We start from the raw sequence: 27,108 nt of genomic DNA on the forward strand, positions 1-27,108 counted from the left end.
GGAACAACTCGGTGGCTTATTCTCTCACTGCTCTGAATGTCAGAAGTCCAACGTCAAGACATTGGCAGGGCCAGGCTCCCTCCTAAGGCTGTACAGGTGATTTCATGGTTTGTCTCTTCCAGCCCCTGGCGGTTAGGACTGCCTCACTCCAGTCTCTGCCTCTGCCTTCCTGTCACCTTGCTCTCTGTGACTCTTACAAGGACGCCTGTCGTTGGATTTAGGGCCCACCTGGATAACCCCGGCTGATCTCATCTTGAGACCCCTGACTTAAGCACATCGGCAAGGACCCTTTTTTCATGTGAGCTAGCATTCTCAGGCTGCAGGGACTGGGATCAGGGATGTGTCTTCTCGGGAACCGCCTTTGGGACAAGGCATCCTCCATCACTTTCTCACACTCGGTGTGGACACCCACCCCAGGGGCCCCTTCTGTTCCCTGGGGCGCTTTTAAGACCCCTTCCTGCTTCCTCAGAGACTCTTGGCTTCCCTCAGCCAGCCGCAGCCTGAAGTCTGCACCAGGCCCCCTCCCTGGCTCGGGAGAGCTTCTGGCTCCTCTCCCCCATGGTTTCCTGGGGCTGCACTTCCCGAAGGGCAGCTGATAGCTGCCTTCTCTCCCCTGGGAATCCCCTAGAAGGCCAGCCAGAATGTCATGGGGGAGGGGCCACGGAGGAGTTGGTTCAGCTGGGGAGGCCAGTATTCCCCAGACCCTGCCCTTCCCCTCCTTCAGGAGGGGCTGCCCCTGGAGAGCCAAGGAGGGGGGTGGCTGGCAAAGAGAAGCCAGTTCTGCTTCCTGCTTGCCCTCTGGACTCTAATTAATCTCCTTCTGGTGGACTGTGTTTGATTACAACCTCATTAAGCAGCTTTGCACATTCGGGCTCTGGTGGTTTCAATATTGAAGCTGTCTACCTTGGCTGGTTAATATTCAGGGCTTGCAGCCGGCCTCCCTCCCCTGCTCTGTTGTCGCAGACGTTGTGGAGTCATGCCTGGAGGGGAGAGACAGAGGCAAGCTAATTTCCCGTGGGGCCTTCCTTCTGGGAATGGGTTTAGAACCTCCATTTAAAAGGGAAGGGGGTGGCCGTGGTTTAAAATAGCGTGCGCCTGGCAGCCTCCTGTGTGGCTTCCCCCAGCCTTCCCCTAAAATACCTAAGAAGACATGCCAAAAAAAAGAGATGAAAAACGCTGGAAACAGAGACAGGTGGACAGTCTGGGAGGAACTTCCTCTCGCTCCCAGACAGACAGAGCTGGCCCCCAGCTTCCCATCAGGAATCTGGGGCCTCCCAGAGGAGGGAAGCCCCTTTCTTCCTCAGTCTGAGGATTTCATGAATCAGGAAGTCAGGCAGAGGCCCCTTTCCCACTCAAGCCGTGATTTGAGGGGCAGAAAGAGTGGTGCTTACAGCCTCCCCGCGGCACACCCCTCCCCTGCACCCAGGAGGCACCAAGGGGGGGAGGGGGTAGCCACCGGAAGTGCAATATGGCCGGCGGGCTGGGAAAGTGCTGGGACTCAGACACCACTGTGGATTTTCACAGACTCCCATCGGAGGCCCAGGCTGTGGGGGTGGGAGATGTCCCTTCCCAAGGTCAGAGTGACATTGGCTCAGTGTCCAAGGCTGCGCCCTGAGCTGGCTTCCTCAGCAAGCCAGAGCCTGAAAAGGTGGACTGGACTCTTACCCAGGAAGCGGCCATGGGACAAGGTCAAGATTCCGGTTACCAGTTCCAGTGTGTGGGTGCGGTTTTCCACCAACAGGCAGTCCTCAGACACCAGCTGGCTGGGTGCTGTGCCACTCAACTCCATTCTGACACTGTCTACCTGGAGAGAGCATCAGATCCCACAGGGTGAGGGCTTGGTCCTACAAGATAGCCCCCCATCCCCACTTAAGATGCCAATTGAAAGTCCAGATTGTCACCTGTGCTTCTGACCCATGGACTATAGGTTGAAGGTTCCCCTAATCCTCTCCTGAGGTTCAACTAACTTGCTAGTGCCACTCATATCGGGAAAATAGTTTACTTACTAGATGACCATGTATTACAAAGGATTTAACTCAGGAAGGGACCATAGGGCAGGGGATGGGGAGGGAGTCGGAGCTTCGGGGCTGAGCATGCCATTCTCCCCCATATGTCTTTGGGTTCCAACCCTGCAAGCTCTCCAAACCCCATCTGAGGTTTTCATGGAGGCTTCATTACGCAGTCATGATTGATTAAATCATTGGCCGTTGTCGACTGCCTCAACCTCCAGCCCCTGTCCCCTCCCCGGAGGGGGGGGGAGGGGACTGAAAGTCACAACCCTCTAACCACAGCAACCAGCCCCCTTCACTAGGTGATCCAGGGGCTTTCCAAAAGTCACCTCATTAACATGACAAAAGACACTCTGTCACTTCCATCACTTAGGAAATTTCAAGGATTTTAAGAGCTCTGTGCCAGAAATGGGGACAAAGACCAAATATATATTTCTTATTATAAATCACAGTGTCACACGAGGCAGATGATAGATGTGGGTCTCACTAGATTGCTCCTCCTTCAAGGGTGAGCAAGTGAGGGGGAAAAAAAAAATCCTGGGTGTAGGATACATAAATGCTATGGAAGCTGAACCTTGACCTCTGAAAAGGTGTACAGCAGGGTCTGGAAGAAATGAACTTGGGGGGCGCCTGGGTGGCACAGCGGTTAAGCGTCTGCCCTCGGCTCAGGGCGTGATCCTGGCGTTATGGGATCGAGCCCCACATCAGGCTCCTCCGCTATGAGCCTGCTTCTTCCTCTCCCACTCTCCCTGCTTGTGTTCCCTCTCTCGCTGGCTGTCTCCATCTCTGTCAAATAAATAAATAAATAAAATCTTTAAAAAAAAAAAAAAAAAAGAAATGAACTTGGTAGGAAAAGAACAAAATGCCACCAAAAGAGGCCAAGCTGAGTTGGGAAAAAACAAGAGGGTGAGATGGAAAGCGAGATTAATGAGAAAAATAAGAATTGCTGGGATGTGAAATCCTCGCCCACTTGTGGTCCTTACTGGAGGCAGTGGAAGCCAAGCCTGGTGCTACGGAACAGGAGTTCAAGGCCAAGGACAAGGAAGGCAAACGTGAGACCCTCTGTGAGAGTGTATTGTGGAAAGGGGTGCCTGGCTGGCTCAGTCCGGAGAGCGTGCGACTCTTGATCTCAGGGTTGTGGGTTCGAGCCCCACACTGGGTGTGGAGATTACTTAGAAATAGAATCCTTAAAAAAATAAATAAACGATAAAATCAGAAGACGCTGGGAGCCAATGTTGGTTTTCCTGATGAAGAGACAGGCTGAGAAAAGGTTCTTGTTTGGAGATGGAAAGATGGACAGTGGACACACAGCAGCAGAAACTTTTAATAACCTAGTGTGATAGGGGAAAAAAGTGGCCAGATGTGTCAGTCCCCTTCTCCTGATGCCGCCTCCTATCTCTGGAAGGCGTCTGTGTTTGTCTTCCTGGGTCTTTTCTTAAATTGTTGCAAAATACACAGAGCATAAAAAGTACCATCTTAACCATTTTTACAGGTCAGTGTCGTTGAGTGCATTCACATTGTTGTACGATCTGTCTCCAGAACTCTTGTCATCTTGCAAAGCTGAAACTCCATACCCATTAAACACGAACTCCCCATTCCTTGTCCCCACAGCCCCTGGGAGCCACCATCCTACTTTCTGTCTCCATGAATTTGTTGGCTCTTGGAACCTCATATAAGTGGGACTATCCCTTTGTGACTGACTTATTTCACTTAGCATGATGTCCTCAAGGTTTGTCCATGGTGTGGCATATATGGGATGTCATTCCCTTTTGTGACTGAAGAATATTCCATTGTATGTGTCAACCACACTTGGCTTCTCCATTCATCTGTGGGTGGGCACTTGGGTTCTTTCCACCTTTCGGCGGTTGTGAATAATGCTTCTATGAACACAGATGTGCAAATATTGGCTTGAGTCCCTGCTTTCGGTTCTTTGGGGGCATATATGGTAATTCTATTTTTAATTTTTTGAGGAAGTGCCATACTGTTTTCCACAGTGACTGTACCATATTACATTCTCATCAGCAAGCACGAGGGTTCCAATTTCCTCCCATCTTTGCTAACACTTGGTATTTTCCAGTTGGCGAGGGGGGTGATCTAAGATCTGGATCAGCCAGAGATGTTGATTTGTATCAGGAAGGGAAGGGCCGGGTGCTGAGAGGGTTGGCAGCATGAAGATGTGACGCTGAGGGGCAGGTGGGGTCAGGGGAGAGATACTGGGAAGGGATTTTTGGAGTTTTGAGGGGTATCACGAAGGGAAGCCCCTTTGGTGACTTTCAGAGATTGTTACAAAGACATCAATGAAGGGCACCTGGGTGGCTCTGTTGGTTAAGCGTCTGCCTTCCGCTCAGGTCATGATCCCAGAGTCCCAGGATCAATCCCCATATTGGGCTCCCTGCTCAGCAGGGAATCTGCTTCTCCCTCCGCTGCTCTCATGTTCTCCCTCACTCTCTTTCTCTCTCAAACAAATAAATAAAATATTAAAATAAAATAAAGACATCAATGGCTTTTCAGGTCCCCCTGTATGTTGAACTGGTGTTCCCAGGAAAGGGACAGTGTGCTGGGGCTGTCTAGGAGAGGCAGCTAAAGGTTCGTGGCAGAACCATCCTGTGGACCTTGGGCAGAAAAAGCAGCGAAAGACAAACATCGGGTGACTCAGAGTCATTCCTGGCGCTGAATCCCAAGGGCGGCCAAGTGATGAGTAGTGACTGTGGCATTATCTAGCCAGATTGTCTGCAGGTGTGATTTCAATATAAAAAAATTTTCGGGGACACCTGGGTGGCTCAGTTAGTCAAGCATCTGCCTTCCACTCAGGTCATGATTGCAGGGTTCTGGGATCGAGCCCTGCATGGGGCTCCATGCTCAGCAGGGAATCTGCTTCTCCCTCTCCCGCTCCCCCTGCTTGTGCTCTCTCTGACAAATAAAGAAATAAAATATTTTTAAAACATTTTTTTTTGGATAGGCTAGAGCTCAGAAAACACCCCCCCCTCCCGTATTCCAAGGGGAAAACTCCTCCAGCCCTGCAAGAACACAAAGGATGGGTATGAGTCCAGTCATGGGGAAGTACTGAGGACAGGTAGCAAACACTCCAGCTCAGTCCCCAAATCCATTTCCAACCCCGAATGCAGAATGCCAGATCTTATCGTCAACAGAGTAGTTTTAACATTTAAAAAAAAATGGAAGAGCAGAAATTGGATCTCCAGTTATACCCGCAAAGACCAAGCAGGGATGGAGCTGGCGGGCTGGTAAGTTGAAATTCCCAGTGACCCTCCTCCCTCCCAGCCCCACAGTGCCAGTCCTCCAGAGCCATTCATCACTAGGTTGAAAGTCTGGAGCCAGACCCTGGAACTGAATGTCGCTCCTTCTCCCAGACACCAGCCTTCTCCCAGACACCAGCGTCCCTCTCCTGGACCCCTCAGCACCAGCCCTCAAAGCTGCACTCACACAGAGAGCCTCACCAAGGGGTCAGGGTAACTCGAGAAGGAAGGAAAGCTTGCTATATACAGAGTAGGAGTTTTCCCTAGGACCCCAAGGGAAGGCCTTGGGCAGATAAACCCTTTTCAAAGGCTCCCCAGCATCTAACCTGGTTCTCCAACCCTCAGGTTAGCCCATTTCTCCCAGAGCACCCCAGTATTCTAACCCTGAAGTTCTCAAATTCCTTTCGGTATCAGGATTCCTTTATACTCTCTGTTTTAATTTCTTTTTTTTTTTAAGATTTTATTTATTTATTCGACAGAGAGAGAGATAGAGACGGCCAGCGAGAGAGGGAACACAAGCAGGGGGAGTGTGAGAGGAAGAAGCAGGCTCATAGCCAAGGAGCCTGATGTGGGGCTCGATCCCATAACGCCAGGATCATGCCCTGAGCCGAAGGCAGATGCTTAACTGCTGTGCCACCCAGGCGCCCCTGTTTTAATTTCTTTTTAAAACTGAGGGGTGCCTGGCTGGCTCAGTCAGAAAAGCATGCGACTCTTGATCTCCGGGTCACGAGTTCGAGCCCCACGTTGGAGTAGAGATTAAATAAACAAACCTTAAAAAAAAAAAAAACCAAAAACCTGAGATATAATTGATATTGTGTTATTTCATATATAATTATTGTGTTTATCATTGAAATACAGTGTATGAAATTGAGATGTCATTGTCACTGTGTAAGTTTCAGATGTACAACTTTGCTTGGATACATTGATGTTTTGGTATGGTTGGCTGAGCAAACACCTCTGGGCATCACATACTTGTCATTTCTTCTAGCAGTGGGAACAATTAAGATCTAGTCTCTCAGCGAGGTTAATGTTTGTAATAGTTTTGTTGTCTCCAATCACGGTACCGTGTATTAGATCTCCAAGACTTTTTTTTTTTTTAAGATTTTACTTATTTATTTGATAGAGAAAGCAAGAAAGAGCATGAGCAGGGGCTGGGGAAAGGGAGAAGCAGGCTCTCCAAGGAGTAGGGAGCCCAATGCGGGACTCAATCCCAGGACCCCGGGATCATGATCGATCCCAGGACCCTGAGATCATGACCTGAGCAGATGGCAGATGCTTCACCGACTGAGCCACCCAGGCGTCCCTTCCCAGGACTTACGTATCTACTAGTTGCTAGTATGTACCCTTAAACCACATCTCCCATGCACCCACCCCCAGCCCCTGGTCACCATCTTTCTACCCTGTGTTTCTCAGTTTGGTCCTTTCTAGAGTCCTACATACTAAGTGAGATCATCCAGTATTTGTCTTTCTCTGTCTGACTTTTCTCACGTAGCATAATGCCCTCAAGGTCCACCCATGTTGTCGCAAATGGCAGGATTTCCTTTTTTCTCACGGCTGAATAGTATTGCATGGTATGTATACATTCATATACCACATCTTTTTTGTCCGTTCATCCATGGACAGACACTTGGTTGCTTCCGCCCCTTGGCTATTGGGAATAATGCTGCAGTGAACGTGGGAGTGCGTATTAGCACTCCGGTGGCCTGTTTTCATTTCCGTTGGGTATATATCCAGAAGTGGGATTGCTGGATTGCATGGTAGTTCTATTTTTAATGTTTTGAGGAAACATTTGTGCTCTTTAAAATTATTGAGGACCTCAAAGAGAGATTTTCTCTATGTGGGTTATATCTAGTGGGTGCTAGCTACTATATGAGAAATCGAAACAAAGCTGTGTTAAAGATGTATGTATTCATTTTGGGGCGCCTGTCTGGCTCAGTTGGTAGAACATTCGAGTCTTGATCTCGGGGTCATGAGTTCAAGCCCCACGTTGGGCGTAGAGCTCACTTAAAAAAATTTTTATTTATTCATTCTTTTAAAATTAATAGTCTCACATGTGAAAGAAGCTTTCACAAAAATAACTACATTTTCCAAAAGAAAAACATTTTTTTCCCCTGAAAGAAAAGCCTTTTAGTGAGGAGTGTGAATCTGTTTCACACTTTTGCGAATCTCTTTAATGTGCAGCTTGAACAGAAGACAGCGGGATGCTCATACCTGCCCTTTCCGCAGTAGGTCTCTGGTTCTGGGTTGTTTCGGTTGAAGTCTGCAAAGAACAAAGAAAATCTAGGTCGCGCAGATAGGTCATGGGTAAAGAGGAGCTCGCAGGGCCCCTGAAAGGGACTAGAGACCACACTTTGAAAAATGCTGATCTAAAGCTGATCTATGTGGGTCTCTGCTCACTTTTTGGAAAGCTATAACCTCAAGCCCATCGTCTCCCCTCCCTCTGGAGCAAGTCCTTAAACCTGGTTCTTACACTCAAGTAACATGGGGACCCCACTTACGCGGGGTGGAGTGGGCTGGCCCCCTCGGTTCCCTGCAGGTGGCACTGTCCAAGGAAGGTTGCCTCCAGCAGAGACCCAGACACGGAGTCTGATGATCCCAGGTTTTCTGTTGAGGAGCCCTACACGCAGAGTTCCCAGCGATGGTGCAGCTTAGACCATATTGAGGAAGTGCTTTTCCTCGGCTTGGTACTTTGCAAAGTGGACCAGCCCCTCCAAGGCCAAAGCTGTGCCCAGGGTGGACTGGAGGAGCTCCGTGGATGCAGTGGGCACCGCTCACCTGCCCCCCCTGCTTTAGCCCTTCCTGGGAGCCAGGGCAGAGCCTGGTGTTGGAGGTCCCTGTTGGACAACATCAAGTGGGGCCATCTGGGGGCAAAGTTGTGACACAGTTGTCCCCGGTAAATTCGCCTTGGGGAGAGGGGTGGGGAGGCCACCTGGGAGGCTGGAAGTGCCCCGAGGTCCTCAGGACATGTGAAATATCCTAGAGCAGGACAAGCATTCGTGGGCCTAGGTGGGGTCAGAACAAAGAAATACGGCAGCGGCAGCGGCATTTGGAGGCCAGTTTTCCCTGTTACAGCTTCTCGGTACTTCCAGCCCTGGGACCCTCGGGAGCCCCACCCCGGCTGAAATTCGCAGGGAGGGTGGTGGCCTGACTCACAGCCACCCAAAGTGCAGTGAGCAGGGCCCCGTCTGCCTTCCTGGGGGGGACCCTCCTCCCCGTCCCCCTCCTTCCTGTTCCCTGCCTGCCCCCACCCCCAAGCAACAGCTGAATGAACCCTGACAACAGGAGCCCGGGGAGCTGGAGACACTGTCACCAGGCCCAGCACCCAGAGTGACCACGAGGACAGGAGGACAGGGAACAGGGGCTCTGGGAAGAACATTCTGCATCTTCCCAGACCTGCCCCCCAGCCTCTGGGGCTCACAACGAGGCTTTTCTTGGTCCTGTCCAGATGGAAGGGCCTCTACCGGCCTGAAGAGGAAGGGAATGGGAAGACAGGGCAGGGCTGGTAGGAGGGCAAGAGCCCAAGCAGTCAGCCAGGCCAGGGTTTTCAAACCTCGCTTTGGCCACAGAACTACTTTTGGGGGTTGTTTTGTTTTGTTGGGTTTTTTGTTTTTTGTTTTCGTTTTTGTTTTTTTAACCAAAGTGTAGCCAGCAGAGCTGCTCTGTCGAGAGCTGGGCCCAAAGCCCTGCGGACTCTTCTGGCTTCTCTCGTGTTTGCCATCAGCCCCAAGATCTTGAAAACACAGTTTGGTAACTACAAGTGTGGTTCATCGGCCCATTTCACAGATGGGGCAACAGAGCCCAGGAGGGAAGAAGTCTCTTGTCCACCAACTGACAGTGTGTCAGGGATTGGGTGGAACTGGAATGTGGTGCTTTCTGGAGGAGCCCTCAGGGACAGGGAGCAGAGACAACTGTAACAGGAGACCAGCATGGGCTGGGGTGTACGCTTAGCAGAGGGGTACATGGGGGCACGGCGGGGGAGGCAGAAGCTGGTGTTCAGGCAACAACTCACAGAGGGGCAGCCCAGCGTGCGGGACAGACAGGGAAGGAAAGACAAACCCATCTTCTGTCCTTCTCCCGTGACCACAAATCCAGCCTCTGACCATGGCAGTCACCACCCCTCCATTTCCATCCATGAGACCCTGCCCTTCCCTTACCTCCCCACCCCAGGAAAGGGGAGCCTCAGCCCTGTGACACATGGGACTTCTAAGACCCTAGAACAGAGGCCCTTTGACGCCCCTCCTTCCTACATTCCCAGCCTCTTCCTGCCACAGGGAGGGTGGGCCGCTCTTCTGAACATTCCTGAGAAAGAGTTTGTGTTCTGAGATCCCACGGGTCCGGGCCCTGCTGACCATGAGGCCTAACTCCCAGGTTTTCCAGAGAGGGAGGTCGTGGCTTTTGTCACATACTCAAATGTGTCTGTGGTCCACAAAAGGTCAGGAACCTCTGCGTGAGGAGAGGAGGGGTCTTGCAGAGGGGAGGAGATGGAGGGAAGGACTGTGGGGTGGGGAGAGCTTGTCAGTGATATTCTCTCCTGCTGGAGGCTTAACGTGTTACTTGGTTTTATTTCTCTCACCTACCTGTGATGGGGGGGTCACTGGCTCCATTTTACAGATGAGGAAACTGAGACTCAGTGACCTGAGGTAGCTTGCCCAGGACGCAGCCATCCTTTGGTTCCACAAAGGCCTTCACCTCGGGAACCGGGCAAAGCCGGCACTTTAGAAGCCTCCCTTTGCCAGCATCCACACAAGACCTTGAGCCCCCGCATCTAGGTCCCCAGGAAATTATTTCGGCAGCCAGAGAACCCGACACAGGGTTTCTTGCCTCTGAGGGTCATTCCTGCTGAATGGAAAACAAGGCCCCCAAGACTGACCCTTGGTGTCCATTCCTTTCTAACAAGGAGGAGGGAGCAAAGTGTCCCTACCGTGGCAGGTAGGACCAGGCCGGAGGGCAGGTGCAGCAAGTCTCCCCACAGGGGCAGAGGGCATGGTGCCCAGGCCCCTCCCAATCCCCCAGCAAAGACCCTTTCTTTCTTCGGCCTTAGAAATGTCAGCCACCAAACCTCAGGGCAGGATCTCTACCCTCATGCCCCCCTCATTCCAGTGCTAAATCGGACAGAGCAATCCCAAAACGGCCCCCCGGATGAGGCATAGGCCCACCCCACCATTCCTGAAATTCTTTAAAACACCTTTATTGGGGCACCTGGGTGGCTCAGTCGTTAAGCGTCTGCCTTTGGCTCAGGTCATGATCCCAGGGTCCTAGGATCGCGCCCCATATCGAGCTCCCTGCTCAGCAAGGAGCCTGCTTCTCCCTCTCCCTCTGCTGCTCCCCCTGCTTGTGCTCTCTCTCTGTCAAATTAATATTTTTTATAAAAAAAATAGGGGTGCCTGGGTGGCTCAGTCGTTAAGCATCTGCCTTTGGCTCAGCGCGTGATCCCAGCGTTATGGGATCGAGCCCCACATCGGGCTCCTCCGCTATGAGCCTGCTTCTTCCTCTCCCACTCCCCTGCTTGTGTTCCCTCTCTCTCTGGCTGTCTCTATCTCTGTCAAATAAATAAATAAAATCTTTAAAAAAAATAAAAATAAAAATAAAAACATCTTTATTATATGTGATTTTTTTTCTTTCACTGTTATTGGGATATAAGTGAGTTAGAACACTGTGTAAGTTTAAGGTGCACAGCATAATGGTTGACTTACCCATGCTGTGAAATGATGACCGCAATAAGTTAACATCTTCACCTCGTGTACTTGGGGGGCTGGGAGAAAAAACATGTTTTTTTCTTTGTGATGAGAACTTTTAGGACGTGTGCTGTCTTCGCATGTTTCAAATCTACACCGCAGTGTTAACTGTAGTCATCATGTCGTACGTTCCATTCCCGAAATCCTGGGCTTTAGTTTCTCCATCTGTAAATTGGGCGTCACAATGCCCAGTCTACTTGCCTTACAGGGATTTCTGAGAATCACACAGGGAAAGTGTTTGGGAAACTTCAGGATTCCCCACCTTCATGACAGGGAGCCAACCCCTGCTGGGACTCACCCATCAGCCACACATGTCGTGTCCCCAGGGTGCTGGATCCTGGCCACCCAGCCTGGGACCCTTCCTCTGGGCTGTGCTGGGGCATTTCCGTGTGCAGCTTGGGGGCCTTGGGGCCCCGAGGGTGAGGGCAGCAAAAGTAGGTCGTCCTTGCTTTCCCTGCCCGCGCTCAGTGGCCCCCTTGGTCCTCAGGGCGGGTGGGGGGCAGGAATGTTATTCCTATCATGGCCTGATCTGGGTCATGCGCCAAGCTGGGGACAGGAACCACAGCTCCCACCTGAGGACAACAGAACCGGGGGAGAGGTGTCTGAGAAAGGACACAGTGTTTACCCATGTTCTTTCTCATCTGGAGGGTATAAAGTTTATTCCAACCCTCTAGGGTGGAAAACCATGTTTCTTTGCTTCTCTAAAGCGATTAATGCTGTTTCAGCTTGACCTGGTGGGGAATTCAAGCTTTGGTCATGTTTGGGGAGCCTGATTTTTCCCTGGGGTTGTGTGAGAATCTTGGGGGGGTCTTATACAGTCCAGAACATTTGGAGTAGGGCCCCTAATCCACACTGCTGGGTCCTTCTCCACACTGGTGACTGTTCTTGACCAAGCCTGTGGGGACCCTTGCTGGTGGGATGAGGGTGTCTGCAGAAGCCCCCAGCTGGGGTGCTCAGTGTGGTGCCCCTCAAACCCTTGTCCCTCCTCAGGCTTGGGGAACCTACCCCATTCAGGGCCCCTTTCCCCCATCCTCCCTCCCACTTGATATCCTTTCTAAGGGAGCCCTGGTGGGGTTTTCTTCTAGGTGCCTGGCAGGTTTTCCTTTCAATCCCACAATCTAGAACCCCCGCCCCCTCTAAGGCAAAGGAACACTGAGGTTGGGTCATCTACAGAAGGAAGAGTAAAAATGACCTCAGAAGCATGAAAGAAAACAAATAAATATCAGTAGATAGGACCCATCAGAGAGCAGGGGAATTTACGATGGAAATTACGTTTCCAAGGTTTGCTCTATGTGGAAAAGCGGCCTCTATTACCATGGCCAGCCTGCCTTTGGCTTCATCCTGGGCTGGGGGTGGGGTGGGGGGAGGTCTTCATCCAGACGTTGGAGGGCTTGGGAGACATGCCCGCACTGGGAGGGCCATCTCTACAGGAGTTTTCCTGGCCCTCTGGGGGAGGTTCTGAGCTGCTTTCTTGCAGCTGGGAAATCTTTTTGAAGCTGGGAGAGGGGTAAGGTCTCCTCCCTGGCCAGGGTACTGGAGGCGGGGGCGCTAAGCCACCTCCAGGGGGCTGTTCTGGGCATGTTGGGTGGGACTCAAGGGTAGGGCCAGGCCGCCCCTGACCTCTGGGCGTCCTTCATTCTTGCAGGACCTGGGCATGGAGTCGACCTCCCTGGACGACGTTCTGTACCGCTACGCCAGCTTCAGGAACCTGGTGGACCCCATCACACACGACCTCATCATCAGCCTGGCCCGCTACATTCACTGCCCCAAGCCGGTAGGGGAGGGAGCCGGCCACCTCTGGGGGTGTGAGGTGGGCGCCCTTCTGGTCAGAGCAGCTCAGTGTCCAGGGAGGGCTGGTCGATACTGCCCAGGGCCCAAGGAGGACAGGCCAGTGGGGACTGAGGTGCCCGCCCCATCCTAAGTAAGGCCCAGCATCCATGGCAGGGGACTGCACATGGGCACTATCAGCCCAGGTTTTGTTTGGCCCCCCCCGAGGGTATTAAATCTGGACTCATTGCCCCATTTAAAACTCAGACTATTTCACACATTCTCCATATTCGCTGCCCTTGACTCCAGCAAGCATGGAGCCCTCACTTCTATGGGACTGGAGCTGAGTCGCCACCCCTGCAATGTGGGGCCAGGACCGCCCTGTACGGTTGTGTGTGTTGTACCTTGCACAAAGACAGGCAGACGCTGAGGTGGCAGGACACAGGTCAGATCCAGCCCTCTCTCCGCCGCCAAGTCACAGGAGCAAGGCTGTGTCCACCTAGACGTGGACTTTTTCCTATGTGCACAAGGGCCCCACGTAAATCCAGCAGTGACCCCGCGTGGTACTCTCCAGAGCGCCTCAGTCCCCACCACTCCCAGTGGCCTTCCTCTCCGAGGCTGAATGTCCTTTTACACCCACCCACTTGGCTCATGCCCACGTCTGCCTGGCCTCCAGAGCTGAGAAGGAAAAGCTCCCCGGGCAGGTGCTGCTTAGCCAACTTCCGGATGGGAGGGCCTGCTCCCCACTTCCTTGCGGGGTCCCGAGCCAGCTTACCCAGAGCTGCCCATCGTGATCCTGGCAGGGAAGGGGAGGGCCCGTGGGGGGCAGCTCCCCTCGGGAGCGTTTCTCTCCCATCCCGCCATTTCCAGCAGCTTCCAAAAGAAGGGCTTCCTCTTTGACGGGGCCAGGAAGCCAGAGCAGGACCCAGGAGAGCCTAAGGGAAGCTTCTGCTTTCAGAGTAGGACTGAGGATAAGAGGGAGGAGGTGGTGATCAAACGCACCCCTCCCTCGGCCCCAGTGCAGATGTGAGCAGGCAGCAGCATTGCTCAGGAGCTGAGCCTCCATCCGAGCCTTAGTCTAGGGCCTTCTCTCCGGCTCCTGGGGCTGGCTGTCGCCAAGGCTCTGAGGTGAGGAGCGAGCTCTGAAGGGCTGGGGGCCAGTCGGGGGCAGGCGTGGGGTAGGGGAAGGTTGGGGCTGACGGTGGGATGCAGCAGAAAGCAGGGATGTGGGGCTCAAACAGGGGATGGTAGGAAAAAGCGGGTGGTGAGGGTTGGCAGACGGGGAGCCTCAGGGCCTGGGGAAGAGGGGCCAGTGCCAAGAGCCACAGGCGAGTCAGCTGGGTTTGGAATCACCTTCAGTCCTCATCCGGATTCTACCTTGCTCAGCCTGGGGACGCTGCGAGCAGGGTCTGTCCAAGGCCTTGCAGGTGCCAGACCGCTCTGCCTTTTCTGGAACATGACTTCAGATGCCCACAGGTGATGGGCTGACAGATCACAGGGCACCTGAAGCAGCTCCATAGGAGAGATGTTATTTTTGTGCCCATTTTAGAGTTGAGGAGGACCAGATTCAGGTAATGAAGCCATCTGATAAAGGGTACGGCGCAGGTGTGACGTGCGGCCGGTTCCAGGCAGAGTGCTCCCAGTGCTCTGGGGGAGGAAGGGGGCTTGTGGGGCTGCATCTGGCCCGGAAGAGGAGGGCCTGCCTCCCTCCACACAGGAAGGGCCTGCAGCTGGGTCACTGCCCTTGCCAAACCACAGGACACGGGAAGGAGAGGTGGCCCAAGGGGTTCTGGACTGACATCTATCCCCTCCATCCGGGTGGGACCTACAGAGGCCGTACGTGGCGGGGGGGGGTCTGAACTCAGACTCCTGCAACACATTACCCCTGACTGGGTGGCTTAGAAACAACAGAAATGTGTTGCTCACAGGTCTGGAAGCCAGGAGTCCAAGATCAGGGTGCCAGCACGGTCCAGTTCTGACGAGAGCTCTCTTCGCAGTTTGCAGACGGCCACCCTCTCGTTGTGGCCCCACGTGGCAGAAAGCAAGCCAGCTAGCTCTCTGGCTTCTTCTTATAACCCTCATGACCTCATCTAATCCTACTTCCCCCTCTAAGGCCCCACCTCCAGACACCACCCAAGTTGGGGGGTGGGGGACCAAACACTGGGTCTCCTGCGTGGGTGTAGCGTTCTCAGGACATTTCATTAGCTGAACTTGTTTTCCTCAACGCCAAAGGCTCATAGCAATACCCTCCCCTAGACAGCTGTCTGGAGAGTTCAGTGAGCTGATTCTCGAGAATGTGCCTGGCACGGCTGAGCACGCTGTATACAGAAGCTAAGCTCTACCTAGTGCGTGAGCACCCACCGTGGGCCAAGCAGGGTCCTCAAACCCAGCGGGTCCGTGGTGGGACACTGAGGCAGGGAGTGGGCTCAGAGCCTTGGAGAACAAGGCACCAGCCTCTGATTTCCCAATTTCCAGAGCGAGCGGGGGTGTCAGCCCTGTGGGAGGCCCTGGGGCCTGGCTGGTTCCCCTAGCCATACCCGAGGTCATGTGGCAGGAGAGGCCAGGGAGGGGGGTCCTGGCTCTGGGGCCCCAAAGCTGGTGATAAGGACAGCCCCTGATTGCACCCACCCCAAAACGTGCGCTAGCTTGGGGCTGGCCAGGACTTCCTAGTCTTAGCTCTTTGATCTGAGAACTTCAGATCAGAGATGTCAAGACCATCAGCCACAAGGGGCCGTCTCCCTCAATGGTGACGGGGGACAAAGGAAATAGCCCCTCCAGGTCCAATCTCGGTGAAGCATCCACCAGACCAAGAACCTCACCACTAAGATAACCCCCTCAAATCAGTCCCAAAGCCCTCTCCTGTATCCCAGCTGGACATGGGCCTAGGCCCTAGAAAGGGGTGGGTCTGTGCATGCCCCAAGAAGGAGGGGACAGGCAAAATCCCATCCCGCTCATGACTGTGTTGACTCATCCACAACCCAGCTTCCAACTCCAAAGTCACGCACCTCTTGGACATTTCTGCCTGGGTGCCCCCTCCCCCACCCAAAACTCATCCCACCATCAGCACAGATCACGTGGCGGGAAAAGTTCAGAGACCCCTTCCTTCCCTGGGCCCCAGCGCCAGCCCCGCACATGCCACCATGCCTCCCGGCCCGCCGCGCTCTGGGAGCAGCCAGGGAGCAATCTGCAAGGTGAATTGGGTCACCTAAGTACCTCGCTGAGAAACCTTCCACGTGGGGTGACGTCGTGGTTTTACTAAAACCCAAACCCTGTACGTGGCCCCGCCTGGATCTCTTGTCTCCTCCTCCCCACTCTGCTCACTCAGCTCCAGCCACATGGGCCTCCAGATACTCTCCTACCTCGGGGACCTTGCTGCCGCTTCTGCCTGGGCTCCCCTTCTCCTCCATTCAGACTCAGCCTCGCCGTCACGTCTCTAGAACCCTCTGTGACCAGCCTCGTTGACACAGCTCCCCCGGTCAGCCCGTGCCTGGTTGACGGCTTCATTTCACTCCTTGGCCTCCCAAGTTATCTGACTTATTTGTCAGCTAACATATTGTCTGCCTTCCCCCCACGAGAATATCAGTTCCAAAGGGGCCGGAGGTGGCATCTGTCTAGTTCGCGGTTACATCTTGCATCAGGCAGGGCCCTGGCGGGAAGCAGGCCAACGCAATCCATTGTGAATTTTTGAGAGTTTAATAACGGGACTGTTTCCAGGGTTGTGGGCAGGAGGAAGGAAACCAACGGGGGATACTGAGACACCCAAGGACTAATAGCAGAAGGAAGCCGTTACCACAGAAAGGGCCATGGGTAGAAGCCGTGACCCGAGCCTGGCCGGAGCCGAGAACACCTTTTCCAGAACCGTGCTGTATTTTTAGTTGCTGTGTAAGAAATGACCCCAGAACTCCGTGGCTTAAAACAGTCGACATTTATCCCTGTGCAGTCTCTGTAGGTGACTAGGTGATTCTAGCTTAGGGTCCCTCGAGACAGTGGCCGGGGCTGCAGGGATCTACAGGCATGGCAGAGAGTGGCAGGCCCCCTTCCGGGCTGGCCCATTCCTTAGCTGCTGGCAGGAGGCCTCAGATTCTTGCCACGTGGGTCTCTCCATAGGACCACTTGAGCTTTCTCCCGATGGGCAGCTGGCTTATCCCGGAGCAGGTGATCCAGGAAAAGAGCAAGGCAGACACCACGGTATCTTCATGACCTCACCACATTCTCTGCATCACCCAGATCAACCCTGAGGCGGTGCAGAAGGAGACTAAGGGAGGGGACAATGACAGGAGGCCAGGATCTGTTGGGGGCCGTCCTGGAGGCTGGCTGTCACACGTGCTAAAGCTGGGAGGGTGAGAATGGGAAGGATCTTTCCTCCTGCCCTCTGATCTCACTCCCCTCGCCCTCATTAGCTGAACCCAACGGGAAGCCAGGGCAGGAGGGCCGGCCATGCTGTCTATAGAGCTCAGCCTTCCAGGCACCTGAGAAGAGCAGAGAATAGACTCAGGGTAGGGAGTAAAGGCAAAGCCCAGCAAGTCTCCGGGTATCTGGAGCAGCACCGAGCTTATAGGAGAAAGGACAGTCAGTATCTGATGAATGAATGAACTTATGAATGAGTGAGGGAAGCCTTTGGACACGCAGGAGTGGAGGGCTGTGCTTGCTTGGGGCCTGGGGGAGCCAAGATAGCAAGTGGGAGTCACCATCTGACAGGTGAGGGGTGGGGCAGCGTCTGGTGCTGTGGCCCCTCCTGGAGGGGACTGCGATCTGCCTTGAGCATCTTTCCTGACAAGTCAGGGAGAGTCCCTCGGGGTCCTCTCCAGGGCCCCGGTCCGAGGCAGTGTGGGGCCCCAGTGCTGCGGGGCCCCCGCTCCACCCCAGACTTGCACCACGCTCCTCTCCTTCCTTTGCCACGGGCGGGAGGAAGAGCCGCAGAAGTGATCCACAAACTGCCTTTGAGCCTCCGGTGTGCGTGAGGACTCTGTTGCGAGAATCCCACTGGAGCTGCCTCAAGCTAGGAAGAGAATTGATCCCGATACCGAGGGGTCTCGTGGGGCCCAAAGACAACCAAGCTTGGAAGGAGGGGCTGGAAGTGCAGACATCCCTCCATCCCTCCTCTCGGCTCCGCCGGGCCTCACTCTCCATTCCCCGGGCTCCGAGAGTTTTTACTCGGCGACGTGCAGCCCCGGGAGCCGACGGGGGTGTGTCTCGTCGCCAGGAGAGGGCTGATTGGCTGCGCTCGGCCAGTGCCCGCGTCTGGACCAATCAGCGGCAGCTTGGGATGGGGTCTGGTTGCACACAGGGGCTGCTGGGCCTCACCACTTTGACCAGCAGAGAGGGGCCCGCCGAGTGCTGGACACGGGGCGCACGGACCGGGTAACTTGCGGAGCCGGTGGTCATACCTCTCGGCCAAGGTTGCACGAGGGGCGCATGGCTGCCGTTTCTGGAAACCACGCAGAAACGACACTTTCTCCTTCTCCGCCTCCCTCCCTTTCCAGCCTCTGCCTTCCCCACCCTCTCCTTCTCCAGCTCTGGGCCAGTCCTGCCTTGTCCTCTTCTCCGCGGAAGGGAGACCTGGAGGGGGCTTCGAACAATCCACCGAGTTGGGAAATTATATGGGCTTGCTTAAGGCTTTTGCGGGTGCAAATGATAGAAACACCTTGAACCCACCTAAGCAAGAGATTTATCACCGGGAGGGCAGCGCAGGGCGGGATGGCAGGTTTGGGGAGGCCAGCCTCAAAGCCGGGCTTTGCGTCCTGATTCCATCTTATGGGTTGTGGGGCTTGCCAGTCTAGCCAGCTTCTTTGTGCCTCAGTTCCCTCATTTGTAAAGTGGGGATAATAGTAGCGCCGGTTTCACAGGATGGTTGTGAGTTACAGGATTGTGGTGAGCTCGTGCGTGCAGCGCACGGTGGCGACGCCTAACATAGGAGAGGTGCGGTAAACGCTAGCTGTTGTTTATGGAGCCCAGACAAACGGAAGGGAGCTCTCACTTCTGTGACGACACTAGCTCACGTTGAGTGTCAAATCGCCTGTGAGGTGACCCTATCTGTTGTCCTCGTCGGTGAGCAAACAGGCTTGTTCAGTTTCCCGGGTGGGGAACAACCGTGTGCGGTCAACCCATAGCGGCGCCTTGCACACAGCTGCCCCCTTGTGGCAGTACCGGCACACTGCAGCGGCTGGTTTGCCGCCTTTTCCTCTTTGTTTCAAGTTCGCCGCCCAGCTGCTCAGGTCCGGAGGATGAGCCCCCCGGAAGTGGTTGAAAGGAGCCGCCGAAGCTGAGGAGCTCGGTGCTCGGCTTCGGCTTCGGAGTAGGTGCCGATGGGAGAGTGGCGATGTTCTGGCCCCGGGCTGCCTCAGGAGTGAAGCTGGACAGACCACCCAGTCCCACCCGGCCTTGGTCCCTGTTGTCTCTGAAGCTTTCGAGTTGCTGTTTCTGCAGCTTGGAGACACAGGAATTATCCGGGGAACTTTAAAAAAAAAAAAAAATCCCTGCATGCAAGCTGCCCACCCATGCTGGGGGTGGGCCAGGCAGGTTTGTTTTTTTTTTTTTTTTAAGCTCCTTGGTGATTCCAAGGTGCAAGGACCCCAAGTAAAGAACCACGGCTCTCAAAGCACCATCTCGGCTGTCACCTCCCATCCTCCCTTTGGCCTCCACAGTTGGCCTTCACCCGGGCCCCCACCGTGACCACCCATGCCAACCCTTCCTCTCCATGGTGCCCATGATTACACTGTGCCTTCTCCATCCCTTTGGGTCCAGTGTGTCCTCCCCATGCCTCCTGCTTTCCCCCTCAGTTCATTCCACGTCCGGTGGGGGGCGAGGGGTTAATCAGAGGCTGATGAATGTTTCTTGAGCCCCAGGCTCATAAATCCAATCGCATCTCCCAGGAGGGGCGCATAGACCCCCTCAGACTCCAAGTGGCTCCAAATAAGCTGCTCATTCCCCCGTCCTGCCTTTTCATCCCCTTCTCTCCCGGAGCCCCTTGCCTTCTACCCAGGTCCCAAGCCCAAAGCCTGGATCTTTCCCCATCCCCGCCCTGCCCACACCCTCGCCATCCTGCGTGCTGTCAGTCCAGTGTGGGGGCCTCCCGTCACTTTTGGGGCTTTCGCAGCCCTAGCAGGGCTGCCCCAAACCGCACAAAGCAGATGGGCCTGGCCCCAAACCACTCTCGGTCAGAGGGACAGTCCCAAAATGCAAACGAGATCCTGCTGGTCTCCCTCGGTCAAGCCCCTGCCTGCTGCCCCTGTCTCCTCACTGAGGAGGGACAGCAAGAAACGAAGTCTAGAATCAGAACATGGCAACCCAGGGGTGGCGAGTGTACTTGCCTGGGCGACAGGTGACGTTTCTCAGACAGGCAGGCTGGGGCAGGAAGAAGTGCGATTCTGGGAGAACCAGACACCAGAGGTGCCGTCTACACCGATCTCTTCCGTCTTGAGCCTCTGTCTCCCGGATCCCTGCTCAGATGCTTCACGTCTTCGGATCCTCAAAACCCCCTTTTCCCACCTCTTCTCTCTCTCGTCGCCCACCCTCAGGGTCATCTTCTCTTGCCTTTCCAACAGCTCCAGCCCTGCTCTCTGTGCCTCAGTTTCCTCCTGTAAAATGGGGATAATGAAAGCAGTTATGCTCTGGGGTGTTGGGGGCATTCCGTGAAGTCCTAGCGTAAGGTCTGTGTGCAGCAATTCAGGTGACAGATGATGGTGGCTTGGACCAACGTGGTAGCCGTGGAGGTGGTGAGAAGTAACCAGACCCCAGATTGTCACCTGTTTCCGCGCCTGTAACACCCCCTCACAGCCAAACCTTTGCCCACGTTTCCTCCTCTCTCAGGGATGCCTCTTGTCTCCTCTCCCCGTGCAAAAATCACGAACCCATCCATCCGCCCTGAAAACCCCAACTCACATCTGAGCCTTGGGGGGGGGCCACTCCCTTTACCCTGCCGGAGTTTTGCGTGTCTGTGTGGCTTTTCCAGTACGGGACGTTGTGGACGTAGTGAGTGTTCTGGAGAGCTTGCTGTGTGCTGGGCTGTAGTCACAGCCTTGCAAATAGTGACTCGTTTCATCCTCACAAAATGCCCCATGAGTTGGGTTCTGTTAGCCCTTCACAGAGGAGGAGTGAAGGTCAAGTGACTTGCCCAAGGTCACAGAAGAGGTAACAAAGCAAGGGGTGAAATCCACACTGTTTGGCTCCAAGTTCATGCTTTTAAGTACTTAATAACGTTGCGTCTCCATTAGCTTGATGGTAACAACCATCGAGCTGGCCTTTTACTGAGAGCCCACTGTGTGCCAGGCCCTGGACGTGGGTTCATAGTTGAATCTCACACAGTCTTGGCCCCCCCGCCTCGCAGGGCTTGGGGACTGTCTGTGGAGGTGACTCCCTTGAGACAGAGATGAAGTCTCTCCAGCATCTGTCTGCTGCACCTTTAACCCCACGTAAGTTTGTTAGGGCCATCATAACAAAATGCCACTTACACAACAGAAATTTAGTTTCTTGTATCTGTGAAGGCTGGAAGTCCGAGATCGGGGTGTTGGCAGGGTCGGTTTCTTCTGAGTCCTCGCCTGGGCTTGAAGATGGCCGGCTTCTCCAGGGTCCTCCTGTGGTCTTTCCTCTGTGCCTGTGACCTAATCTCTTTTCACGAGGACACCAGTCATATTGGATTAGGGCCCACCCCAAATGACCTCATGTTAACTGAATTGCTCTTTAAAGGCCCCATTTCCACATACAGTCACAGTCTGAGATACCTGGGTTTATGACTTCAGTTTAAGAACTTGGGTGGAGGGGCGCCTGGGTGGCACAGCGGTTGAGCCTCTGCCTTCGGCTCAGGGCGTGGTCCCGGCGTTGTGGGATCGAGCCCCACATCAGGCTCCTCTGCTGTGAGTCTGCTTCTTCCTCTCCCACTCCCCCTGCTTGTGTTCCCTCTCTCGCTGGCTGTCTCTATCTCTGTCAAATAAATAAATAAAATCTTAAAAAAAAAAAAAAAAAAAAAAAAAATTCTAAAAAAAAAAAAAAAAAAAAAAAAGAACTTGGGTGGGACACAATTCAGGACATAATACCCAGGGTTTCAGACTCAAATGCTGATGGGCCTGTAGCATGTGGCTCAGCCAGTAGAGTGTGCGGCTCTTGTTCTCAGGGTCGTGAGTTCAAGTCCCACATCGGGTGTAGAGCTTACTTTAAAAAAAAAAAAGTGCTGATGGGCCAGACAGATTACAGTAGACGAATGAGTTTCACTGGAAAAGACTTGGACTCCTTATTTTTTATTTTCCCACTCTTGACATTTTCACACGTGCGACATCATAAAAATATTTCCCTGTTTCCTTCTTGCCTAGAACAACTGCCTGACACCTAGTGAGCGCTCAGTAAACCTTTGTTGAGCAAACGAGTGAGCAGAAGGGCCCTGGCCACTGGGGAGAGGCAGGGACCACGGTGAATATTGGCTAAGAGGTCAGCCAGCACTCAGCTCTGGTCAGTTGTCAGACTGCAAATGTCGAGTTTTATACAAATCTCAGTTTTGCCACGATAGCAAGGACGTCACAGAAACTAGAGAGAGCCATTGTATAGATCAGTTTGCAACCAACTGCTTTCTGCTAAGAGGGTCATGGGGTTGCCGTGCTCATCGCGTGGACACAGGAAGCGGGAGGGGAGGGCCTGGTGTCCCCGGCCTTTTCCAGTGACTCAGGGCCCTCCTGCCCGTGGTTGCTTCTGCAGGAAGGCGATGCGCTGGGCGCCATGGAGAAGCTGTGCCGACAGCTGACCTACCACCTGAGCCCCCACTCCCAGTGGAGGCGGCACCGGGGGCTGGTGAAGAGGAAGCCCCAGGCCTGGTGAGTCTGGCACCTGAGGCGGACCTGCCCTGCCCCCGCCCGGCCTCCTCCTACAAGGGCGGCCCAGAGCGAATCCATGCCAGGTTGGGCACCCAGTACTCCCTCCCAGAGGTGAAGGGAGGTGCTGGAACCAGAGGGTTTGCCTTGGAAGGTGCCCGAAGGAGGTGAGATTGAAGGAGAATTCAGCGTTAGAAAGAAGGGGTGGGTGGGGAGGAAGACATGAGGAGTTCCTAGTTCCTGGTGTGCCGAATGTGGGCACTCCCATTGGATCCCCAGTTCTCCTGGATGTCTCCCAGGGGGCCCCAGACCCCAGCCATGCCCCTGGGCCACGCAGCAATGAGAAGCCTCGAGGGTTTTATGGCTCCCCGAAGAAAACTGAGGGGATTGGGGGCACATGGGGCACAGAACCTGTGGGCCGAGACAGGTAGCACCATTGGAAGCAAGTAAAGGGGAGCCCGGAAGTGAGGCTTTCTGGAGGGAGCACCCCTGCGTTTTTTGCAAATGACCATGGGGTAGAGTGGCTTATGTCCTTCCCCTAGACTGGGTAGGGGCAGGACTGCCCTCCCTCACTGACAAGAGCTCTGGTTCCTCTTTCCCTTCTGGACTCTTCCACCCCAAAGCCAGGAGAGGAGCCAGGTCCCGGAATGCCTTCCCAGGTGAAGGAAGAGAGTGAGTCAAGGATGGGGCTCCAACTGGGCTGCAGTCAGGGGCTGTACGTGAGGACAGAGCAGAGCTGGAGGACCCGTGGGACCTGGAAAGCCATGAGGAGTGTGTGACCTGGGTCTTTAGGATGGAAAAGCTAGAAATGTGAGCTCTGCTGGAATCCAGGAGCCTCCTCTTCTGTCCCCCCAGCACACTCGCATGCTTTGTCCATTCTTCAATTCAAAAACCTCATTCCTCTCGGGTGGCTTCCCGTCACACTTGCATGAAGTCCTAACAGCATCCTCCGTGATGAGCCCTCAGCCCCTGTCTGGTCTCTCGCCTCCCATTTCCCCTCGCTGCAACCATGCTGGCCTTCCTGCTGGCTCACAGACGCCTCAGGGCCTTTGTTCATGCCCTCCTTCTGCTGCAACTTTTACTGGACTCTTCTGAGGGCCCATTTTTTCTTCAAATGTCAGCTTGAATTAAGTCCTCAGAGAAGCCTTCCCTGAGTGGCCATGTCCAAGCTACTCTCACTTCAGTTTCTTGTTCGTGGTCTGTCTCCCCCCTCCCTGGTAGAGTGAAAACAGGGATCGTGTCCGTCTTCTCCATCTTGTCCACTACTAGGACCTAAGTGCCTACGACAGTGCCGGGCACATAGTGGGAGCTTAAAGACACTTGCCGAAGGATTGAATGGGGTAGGGGATATTACTGTCGCCATTTGACTGGCCACGGTCACCCAGCTGCTAAGTGGCAGGGCTGGATTCAAACCCCAGGCTCAGGTTGTTAAGCACATACTACCTATCTCCCAGGTGTAACAGGTCTTTCTTAGTATTAGTGACCTTGACAACTGCCAGTCCTTCAGTCACCCGCGACAATTGCCAGGCAATGTTTCGAGCACTTTGAGGTCACGCCCGGAGGGGTAAGATGAGGAAACTAAGCAGCCTTCTAGCTTCAGATCTCAAGGATAGAGACAGACATTGTTTTGCCAAGAGAAGGTCCAAGCCGTGATCCTTGGGCTGCTAATACTAACATATGCTCTTGAAACAGGCTGTAAGCCCCGTCTGCCTTCCTCCCTTTCCCACCACTGGGGCCCCATGGCTTGCCTGGGGTACCTGGAAATGGGGAGCTCTGGCTGCAGAGCAAGGAGTTGCAGATGGCAGGGAGTGGAAGGGGGTGCAGAGCACTGAGCCTCCAGGAGTCTGCAGCTACCCACCCCCAGGCTCAGAGCCCCTGCACGCTCCCCTGCCTGCTGCCCTACGGGGCTCTCCCTAAGGATTCCCCACCTGGTGGGCAAGCTTGTCTTGGAACCCCGGCCTCAAGGGACTTCGTGCTGCTCTTGGGGAAGCAGGAAGCTCAATCTAGGTGATTCATAAGGACAGCAGCAAATATTCGTTCGTCACTCTCGTATACAAGGGACTGTTCTAGATGCTCTGCCTCCATTACCTTATTTAAGGTAACAGTTCTGTGGTACTCAGTCAGCTCCATTGTTCAGGTAAATATCAGGCACAGAGAAGTTAAGGAAGTGACTAGAGCTCACCCGAGTAGGAAGAGTTAAGAGGCAAACCCAGGCACCATGGCCCCAGAATGTACCCTTCATCACTGCAGAAACCTCTGGGCTTTTCCCCTGTGGTCCCTCAAGCTCTGGGCGGCTGGGCCCAGCCAGGCTGAGATATGAGGTAGTGCCAGGGGTCCAGGGGTCTTTGGTCTCTCCCACCCCTGGAGCCGCAGAGCAGAGCCTGGTGGCGGCCGCTGGCTGCCTCCGGAAGGCCGGCCCCACTTGCTTGAACCTGGCTTGTCCCTTCTCTCCCGCAGCCTCAAGGCTGTGCTGGCCGGGAGCCCTCCGGACAACACCGTGGACCTGTCAGGCATCCCGCTGACGTCCCGTGACCTGGAGCGGGTGACCAGCTACCTGCAGCGCTGCGGGGAGCAGGTGGATAGCGTGGAGCTGGGCTTCACAGGCCTCACGGACGACATGGTCCTGCAGCTGCTGCCGGCGCTCAGCACACTCCCCCGCCTCACCACACTAGCGCTCAACGGCAACCGGCTGACGCGGGCCCTGCTGCGTGACCTCACCGACACCCTCAAGGACCCCAGCAAGTTCCCCAACGTCACGTGGATCGACCTGGGCAACAACGTGGACATCTTTTCGTTGCCCCAGCCCTTCCTGCTCAGCCTGCGCAAGCGCTCTCCGAAGCAGGGCCACCTACCCACCATCCTGGAGCTGGGCGAGGGCCCGGGCAGCGGGGAGGAGGCCCGGGATGGGACAGTGGGCCAGGAGGACCCTGGAGGAGGCCCTCTGGACCCTGCCAAAGACCATGAGGGTGGGGAGACTGTAGGTGCAGTTCAGACCTGACACAGAAGTGAGGTCCTCACCAGGGAGTCCCGGTGGGGTAGGATGACTGAGGCAGGCTAGGGGACCCCCGCCAGGGGCCTCAGGCGATCACCTAAAATTGGCCTGGGCAGCCCCACTCACCGGAGCCAGATTGTAGCATCTGGGAAGGGGCCTGTGTAATACTTCTCTTTGGTCCTCTCCATTCCCCCCTCTTGTCCATCTCATCTGCCTTTTGGCTCCTGAGAAGTCATGTGTGGCTTGAGCTAATGCGGGTAAGAACTTATCCCCAGGAATGGAGTGTATTTCCAGCCGTACATCTAACCCAGTATTTCCTGATAGAACCTTTTTTCTCTACCCTAACACCTGGCCGAAGGAGGTTGGGGTAGAGGAACTGACCAGCTCCCCAGACTCCCAAGAGCCTAGTCCCCAGAGAGGTGGTCTGCCTCCTCCCTGGGAAGCCCTGTGGGCTCCAAGGAACCCCTTCCCAGGCTCAGCCTCCACTTAAGCCCACATGTCCACCCGGGATTTCAGGCCCCGCCCCTGGGACCAGCCACCCTGTACTCAATAGAGCATCCTAGAATGCCTACATAAATGGCATGCACCCAGAAACCCCCCCAACCCCCCCACCCAGCCTGAGACTACCAGACCTTCACTAGGTTGCAGCGTTGCAAGTCAGAGTGCTTCCCTTCCAAAGGATTTTAAAGACCTTCTCATAGTTTCTTGTGGAGTCCCCAAAGTCATCAAAGGTACTGGGCAAACTCCCAAAAACCTACTAAAAAACCCAAGACCATGAAAATGAGGTTGGATTATAACTCTTGGCAGCTCTAGTGCCTCCCAGCAAGATAGCCAGGAGATGGGGAGACACTGGAAGGTCCCAAGGTGAGTGAACAAGTGTTCTCACCCTGCCTTTCTCTTAAGACCTACCAGATGAAGATCCCTTCTAGGTCCCATAAGCCCTAGAACCAAGGCAAAGAGTTCAAGTCTGGGGAGATTGGACACCAACCTTTCATCAACCTAAGAACATTTACAAATGCCCACAGTGGTGACCAGACCATTCACGCAAATGGCAGACAGCTGGGAAGCATGGCCTGTCAGGCCTCTAGCCCAGTGACAGATAGGCAAGATCCCAACTCAGAAAGGCACCAAGACAGGTCAGGTGAAGAGCCACACTATGGGTACCTTGCCTGCACTGCCCAGGTGTTTGGCCAAGCCTAGTGCAAAGCTTCAGGAGGTAGGCGGCTATGCAAAAGGACACAGCCCAGAAGCAGACAAATCAAAGGTGTGGATGCCTTAAATGCTTTGCTTTTAAGTCTAAAGTTGTTACAAAGGGGGAAACAGCTTAGACTGACCATGGAGAAACTGACAAGTGCTAATACTTGGACTGCTTATCTGACAGCAGTGACCAAATTTTTTTTCTTCAAATATACATTTTTAAAAACCAGTACTAAAGACCATCCTTTATTGCAGTTTGTGGTAATTGCACAGAGAAATATCAGTTCCAGGAAGAAATATACTTGCAGTTTTAAGAACTCAGACCCTCACCCAACAGAACAAATTTATACAAAATTT

General features: G+C 54.3%; 1 protein-coding gene across 1 annotated transcript in view; it reads left to right on the forward strand.

The window, feature by feature from the left end:
• Positions 1-26,980, forward strand: part of LRRC75A (leucine rich repeat containing 75A) — a gene marked incomplete at its 5' end in the record, with an annotated part of 42,910 nt that extends 15,930 nt beyond the window's left edge. Inside the window, 3 exons of the mRNA XM_011227040.3 lie at positions 12,644-12,772; positions 22,450-22,565; positions 25,020-26,980. Coding sequence (XP_011225342.2) covers positions 12,644-12,772; positions 22,450-22,565; positions 25,020-25,560 — 786 coding nt within the window. The remainder of the gene's footprint in view (positions 1-12,643; positions 12,773-22,449; positions 22,566-25,019) is intronic.
• Between the last annotated feature and the right edge of the window lie 128 nt (positions 26,981-27,108).

Source organism: Ailuropoda melanoleuca, chromosome 17 (genome assembly GCF_002007445.2).
Source record: "Ailuropoda melanoleuca isolate Jingjing chromosome 17, ASM200744v2, whole genome shotgun sequence".
NCBI classification, from domain to species: Eukaryota; Metazoa; Chordata; class Mammalia; order Carnivora; family Ursidae; genus Ailuropoda; species Ailuropoda melanoleuca.